This window comes from Pseudophryne corroboree, assembly GCF_028390025.1.
Source record: "Pseudophryne corroboree isolate aPseCor3 chromosome 3 unlocalized genomic scaffold, aPseCor3.hap2 SUPER_3_unloc_80, whole genome shotgun sequence".
NCBI lineage: Eukaryota > Metazoa > Chordata > Amphibia > Anura > Myobatrachidae > Pseudophryne > Pseudophryne corroboree.
In genome coordinates, this window is record NW_026967575.1 from 286,609 (window position 1) to 294,358 (window position 7,750).

At 46.1% G+C, this 7,750-nt stretch overlaps 1 protein-coding gene across 1 annotated transcript in view; it reads right to left on the reverse strand.

Moving 5' to 3' along the window:
• The window catches only part of LOC134984796 (oocyte zinc finger protein XlCOF7.1-like), a 29,691-nt gene extending 26,490 nt beyond the window's left edge, over positions 1–3,201 (reverse strand). Inside the window, exon 1 of the mRNA XM_063950278.1 lies at positions 3,075–3,201. Within this exon, the coding sequence (XP_063806348.1) occupies positions 3,075–3,201 (127 nt within the window). The remainder of the gene's footprint in view (positions 1–3,074) is intronic.
• Between the last annotated feature and the right edge of the window lie 4,549 nt (positions 3,202–7,750).

Consider the following 7,750-nt stretch of genomic DNA (forward strand, 5'->3'; position numbering starts at 1 on the left):
AAACTGACAAGGCAGAGACCTGCACCATTAGTGTCGCGAAACGTAGTCCTTCATCTAACCCCGTCTGTAAAAAGAGCAAAAGATGGGATAACTTGAAAGAATATGTCGGAAACATCCTAGCTTCACACCAACCGCTCGCCAAATCCTGTGATAATGAGCTGCTGAAACTGGCTTCCTAGCACGTAACATGGTTGGTATAACCAACTGTGGAATGCCCTCTCATCTTGAATGTAGTCTCAACAGCCACCCTGTAAAACGCAGCCACGCTAAATCGGGGTAAAGGAACAACCCCTGCTGTAGTAGGTCTGGACATAGCGGGATCAGCCAGGGATCATCTGCGAGTAGTCCATGGAGATCCGAGAACCACACTCTCCGAGGCCAACGAGTCGCCACTAGTATGACGGTCTTGGACTCTCGTTTGATCCACTTTAGCAACCGAGGAAGCTGGAGAAATGGAAATAGATACACAAGGCTATACGGCCAGGCTATGGTGAGAGCAATCACTGCCACTGTCTTTGGATCTCTTGTTTTGGACACATATCTGTCTGATGATTGTGGCGAGAAGCCATTAGATCCACCTTTGGGTAACTCCACCGTTGGACTAACATCTGGAACACTTCTGGATGTAAGTCCCATTCTCCTGGAGGAAAATCCTGCCGACTGAGATAATCTGCTTCCCAGTTGGGCACTCCTGGAATGAAGACCGCCAACAATATCACGTGGTGATGTTCGGCCCAATTGAGGATTCGAGCAACCTCTCGCATGGCCTTGTGACTTTGAGACCATCCCCTTTTTGTTGATGTATGCGACTTCTGTCGCGTTGTCTGACTGAACCTGAACAGTCTGAAACAGGAGCAAGTGAACTGCCTGACGCAGAGCGTTGTAAATTGCCCAGAGTTCCAGGACAGTGGTTAACAGTAATCTTTCTCGGTCTGAACATAGACCCTGAAACTGACAATGTTGGACCACTGCTCCCCAACCTTTGAGACTTGCGTCCATCATCAGAATTATCCAATTCCAGACTCCAAACCTTTTTCCTGCACTGAGATTTTGTATGTGGAGCCACAAGAGTAGTGATACATAACGGACAATTAGAAAGTTGACACAACAATAGATAACAATCACCTTCACATTTGAACAGGTCGGTGAAAATGTGTTACCATAAGAACTACTGAACTTACCACCAGCCAGGTGAAACTGCTCTGGGTGGGTGTCCAGTGCCCCTGTGGGTGCAATGAAAAGGATTTATCTGGTAAGTATCAAAATCCTGTTTTCTTTCTGATCCACTAGGGGTCACTGGAGTACTCTTGGGACCTATCAAACTTGTAAAAGCACACAAACGTGTGCACTGATGGCCATGTAATTGCATGGCAAGGTTGTGTCGTAGAAGCTCTAAGGCCTGCTGCCCATGACGTTCCCATCGACTAGCATGAAAGTGCACCTGACGAATGGTCAGGTTAATCTATCTGGCCATGGTCTGTTTGGAAGCTGGCCAACCTATATTGACTGCATCATAGAGAACAAACAAAGTATCGTTATATGTACAGTTGATGTTCGGGCTACATAAACGCGGAGTGCACGTACCACATCCAATGTAGCTGGAGTACCCGAATCTTCTGAAAAACAGGAACTACGATTGGTTGATTGATATGAAAGAAGATACTACCTGTTTTAGAAAAGCGTGATTTGTCCAAAGTTCTGCTCTGTCAGTATGAAATACCAGATACAGTGGCTTGCATGATAAGTCACCCAATTGTGCAACACGCCCTGCCGAAGCTAAGGCTAAGAGAAATACTGTTTTACAAGTTATACTACAGCAGGGGTCGTTCTTTTACCCCGATTTAGCGTGACTGCATTTTACAGGGTGGCTGTTGAGACCACTTTCAAGACGAGAGGGCATTCCACAGTTGGTTATACCAACCATGTTACGTGTTAGGAAGCCAGTTTCAGCAGCTCATTATCACAGGATTACTGTCAATCAGTGTCCTGGAACTCAGGGCAATTTACAACACTCTGCGTCAGGCAGATCATTTGCTCCTGTTTCAGACTGTTCAGGCTCAGTTGGACAACGCAACAGAAGTTGCATACATCAACAAAAAGGGGATGGACTCAAAGTCACATGGCCATGCGAGAGGTTGCTTGAATCCTCAATTGGGCCGGACATCACCACATGATATTGTCCTGGAGACAAGCGCACCATCTGATGAATTTGTAGATGAGAGCTGGATCACTATGCGAGAAGATCCAGTTGAAAAGGACCTGAGTGAAAATCTTCCGAACTGGAGTGTTTTGAAAGATGCCCCCATCTGTCTTAACAGTCGAATGCACAAATGCATCGAGACTGTCCGTGGTTTGAGCACTGGCAGTACTAGATGATGAATAGCATGTACTTTCTGTTGTGACAGGTAAATGCATTGATCCACCGTAATCAGAATCATTCCTAAAACTGAATTCTTTGACAATCCAACCATACTGAACTAGTGCACTGTACAACAGTAAGGCATGTTAAAGAATTTGTTGAGACGAAGCCTTGATGAGAAGGTCATTTAAGTATGGAACGATTATCACTCCCAAGGATCTGAGATGAACTATCATCACAGACATCACCTTTGTGAATACCCGAGGCGCTTGTCGTACTGCAAACTTAAGTACGCCAGATGCGGATGTGGTGGCCAAATTGGAATGTGTAAGTACGCATCCTTGAGATCCCGCAAAATCATGAATTGCTGTGGTTCTAAACCTGCAATCACTGACCGTAGGGATTCCATCTTGAATGTGTAGTAAGTGATGTACCGATTGAACCCCTTTAGGTTCCATATCGGTTTGACTGAGCCATCCGGCTTTGGTACTACAAAAAGATTGGAATAAAACCCTTGACCTTGTTGGTGTACTGGAACCTGAACCAAAACTGCTGAATGTACGAGAGACTGAACAGCGGTCTGCAGACCTGCTCACTTGTCTGCTGACACAGGCAGACCCGTCTTGAAAAACTGCATCGGTGATAGACAGTCAAACTCATTGAAACCTCTTAAAACAAAACTGCGGATCCACCCATCTGTGATGTCTGAAACTACGCGAAGGGAAACTTCTGAAGGTGTGCTCCCACAACTGAAGAGCCGAGATGGGCTGGAAGCCCGTCATGCCATTGGCTTGAGTCCTGACGACGGTCAGTGGTTTGTTGAAAACCACGTCCCTCTGCATGGTTGGCAGGTAAACAGATCTCCCACCCTCATTACTGAGAATTCCATTTGTCCAATTCAGGACCAGATAACATTAGTAGAAGGCAACGCCTCTATTCCTCGTTTTGACTCTGCCTGTCTAGAACGCAACCACAGCAGCTGTTGGGCTGCAAGCCGAGAACAAACTTGTCCAACGTACAACGAAGCCGTACCTAAATACTCAACCAATTCACAAATGTGATCGGTAAGAAATATAAGCTGGTCTGAGGGAAAACCCTGTTGTAGGCCTAACCTGAGCTGTTTCATGCAACTACAGCCTTGTTAACCCAAACTCCAACTCAAACAGGTGTAAGCATCACCCCTGTTGCTGTATACATGGACTTTAGCATGGCCTCCAGCTTACTCTCCGAGGGGTCTTTAAGCGTAGCTGCACCTGGGACTGGAATAGTCAATTTTAATGAAAGTTTAGATACTGAAGACTCCACCGATGGCGATTTAGTTGTCATTGCCGGTGGGAAAAGATATTTAGACAGAAATCGCGTTGTCCCAGAAAAGTGTTTTACTGGATTTAGCCATGCTTCTATTAACTGCTTAGTAAGAGATATGAATAAGAAAAACACACAGTCGCCCATAGTCTGCTAGCAATAAAACCTCATATGTTTCAGTGCAACCCAGCAGCTGGCGTACCGCTCTAATGAGATCATCATAGCTCGGGCTATTAGTGACCTCACTATCTGACTCCTGACCCAATGCTGAGATATCAGATGTGGCATTGAATCCTCAGAATGTAATTATGAGACAAACGATGACCATTCTTAGAAATTGAACTATACATGGACTTTGTAACCCAGCAAAGTTCTAGAAACATCCTGAGCCCACATTGGCTGCTCACATGGTATTAACCATGAATCAGACTTAGCCGCCTCACGGTCTTTTCATGCAGCGGACAACTCTGACTGCAAATCAGACATTCTCACAGTTATCACAGACAAGCTGCTGTTTCTCATATTGTCATGCAGACAGACAATAATACAGTGAGACAACGTCCGCACAACTCAGTGAAAATAACTGTAGCGTTTATAATACCACGTGCACCGCACTGTGTTATAGAGGAAATCTATGATGGTCACTGTGCCACCTACTAAACACCCCTGCCCCCTCCAGTGGCCGTGTGTTGTAGGACTGACATATTGCTGTAGGAAGAAGCAGGAAGTAGGTGTGTAACCTTTGTGTGAAAAAAGCGTCCCAGCATGTTTTAATAAACCTATAGACATCTGACTATACCCTAGATGTAAAACCTATGTACCCCCAAAAGCACTAATAACCTAGGCTTAATAGCCTGTTATGTCCCTTATAGCACTGGCCACCATCCCTTATATTTAGGGGGAACCGCTGAACTATGGACCGCCATGACCTCCCCCAGCAGCTATCCACTGTGGTCTGTGCACTTGTGGCAGCTGGAGAGCGGGTAGATGTGTGATGTGATGTGACGGGCGTCCAGTGGCGGCAGTGTGATCTGTCCGCTGCTGCAAGCCGCACTGCCGGGAGCCACTTCTCTGGAGCTGCGAGGTGTAGCCTGACAGGTGTCCAGCGGCAGCATTATTTGACCACTGCTGGAAGCCGCATCCCAGTTGTCTAGAGGGGCAGATTGTAGAGGCCAGCGGCAGCGGTTTGGAGCTGCGCTGCCAGGAGCCGGGGAGTGGGCAGGTGTGGAGCGACGCAGGCGGCCAGTGGCAGTATGTGTCTGACCACTGGTGGGAGCCGGGAAGCGGGGGAGATTGAGCCAGTAAAGCTATACCTTAGTAAGCAGCTCATGCAAAACACTTTCCCCGCACATGGAGGGGCGGCAGCAGGAGCTGACTGCCCCACTATCACAGCAACAAACAGGCCCAACGGAGCGGCGGCAGCATAAGCTGTTCTCACAGTTATCACAGACAAGCTGCTGTTTCTGATTTTGTCATGCAGATAGACAGACAACACTGATGAAGGTCTATGGGGGGCTTCCCTGTCTAAGCACCAATAAGCCTTCGCTGCACAACAGCAGCACACACTCACGGACCCACGCTTTCTAATAAGCTGGGAAGGGAGTGTGATTGATACAAGAAAAAATATTTAGAAAATTTAAAGTAAACCCTGGAATGACTCCAAAATGTGACCTTCCCTAGTGAAGGCACAAAGATCACTGAGGCATCTTGGGAGTATGGAGGGGGGAAAAAGGGTTACACATTTAAATATTTAAATGTGCCTATCCCTGCTATCGCACCGTTCATATCCCAAGAGTACAGTGCCCCCTAGTGGATGAAAAATAAATAAGTGATGTCACTGTGACGCTCCCAGATCCTCTCACCTCCCACTCATGCCCCTGTATTATTACTATAGATATAAGTGATGTTACTGTGATTCTCCCAGATCCCCCTCACCTCCCCAGTCATGTCCCTGTATTATTACTACAAATATAAGTGACGTCACTGTGACGCTCCCAGATCCTCTCACATCCCACTCATGTCCCTATATTATTACTATTGATATAAGTGATATCACAGTGACACCCCCAGATCCCTCTCACCTCCCCAGTCATGTCCCTGTATTACTATAGATATGTGATGTCACTGTGACGCTCCCAGATCACCTCACCTCCCCAGTCATGTCCCTGTATTATTACTACAAATATAAGTGACGTCACTGTGACACCCCCAGATCGCCCTTACCTCCCCAGTCATGTCCCTGTATTATTACTATAGATATAAGTGATCTCACTGTGACGCCCCCAGATCCTCTCACCTCCCACTCATGTCCCTGTATTATTACTATAGATATAAGTGGTCACTGTGACATCACCACCACTTCCAATGTATAATAATAATAATAATAATAATAATAAATAATACCAGGACACCACAAGCTGCTCCCCCATTCTAATAATAACCATACACAAAAACCTGTATTGTACTAATAACAACAGGACACCCCATATTGCTCTCCCTGTATATTAAACATAAAATGACACCATAGGCTGCTCCCTCTGCAAAAAATAATAATAATAATAGGACACAACAGGCTGTTCCCAATCTATAATAATAATAATAACAACAACAGGACACCACAGGCCGCTCCCTTTTGTATAATAGTAATAATAATAATAATGCTTCCCCTGTATAATAATAACAGGACACCACAGGCTGCTCATCCTGTATAAAAACAGGATACCACAGGCTGCTCTTACTGTACAATAATAATAAGAGGACACCACAGGCTGCTCCCCCTGTATAATAATAATAAGAATTTACTTACCGATAATTCTATTTCTCGTAGTCCGTAGTGGATGCTGGGGACTCCGTCAGGACCATGGGGAATAGCGGGCTCCGCAGGAGACAGGGCACATCTAAAAAAGCTTTTAGGTCACATGGTGCGTACTGACTCCTCCCCCTATGACCCTCCTCCAAGCCTCAGTTAGGTACTGTGCCCGGACGAGCGTACACAATAAGGAAGGATCTTGAATCCCGGGTAAGACTCATACCAGCCACACCAATCACACCGTACAACTTGTGATCTGAACCCAGTTAACAGTATGATAACAAAACGAAGTAGCCTCTGAAAAGATGGCTCACAACAATAGTAATAACCCGATTTTTGTAACAATAACTATGTACAAGCATTGCAGACAATCCGCACTTGGGATGGGCGCCCAGCATCCACTACGGACTACGAGAAATAGAATTATCGGTAAGTAAATTCTTATTTTCTCTAACGTCCTAGTGGATGCTGGGGACTTCCGTCAGGACCATGGGGATTATACCAAAGCTCCCAAACGGGCGGGAGAGTGCGGATGACTCTGCAGCACCGAATGAGAGAACTCCAGGTCCTCCTTAACCAGAGTATCAAATTTGTAAAATTTTACAAACGTGTTCTCCCCTGACCACGTAGTTGCTCGGCAAAGTTGTAATGCCGAGACCCCTCGGGCAGCCGCCCAAGATGCGCCCACTTTCCTAGTAGAGTGGGCCTTTACAGATTTAGGCTGTGGCAGGCCTGCCACAGAATGTGCAAGTTGGATTGTGCTACAGATCCAACGTGCAATCGTCTGTTTAGACGCAGGAGCACCCATCTTGTTGGGTGCATACAATATAAACAGCAAGTCAGACTTTCTGACTCCAGCCGTCCTAAACTATATATATATATATATTTTTAGGGTCCTGACAACGTCTAGTAACTTGGAGTCCTCCAAGTCCCTAGTAGCCGCAGGCACCATAATAGGTTGTTTCAGGTGAAAACCTGACACCCCCTTAGGAAGAAACTGGAGACGAGTCCCAGTTCTACCCTGTCCGAATGGAAAATTAAATATGGGCTTTTGTAAGACAAAGCCGCCCATTCTGACAATCGCCTGGCCGAGGCCAGGACCAACAGCATGGTCACTGTCCATGTGAGATATTGGTCAACAGCATGTTCACTTTCCATGTGAGATATTTCAAATCCACAGATTTGAGCGGTTCAAACCAATATGATTTTAAGGAATCCCAACACTATGTTGAGATCCCACGGTGCCACTAGAGGCACAAAAAGGGGTGTATATGCAA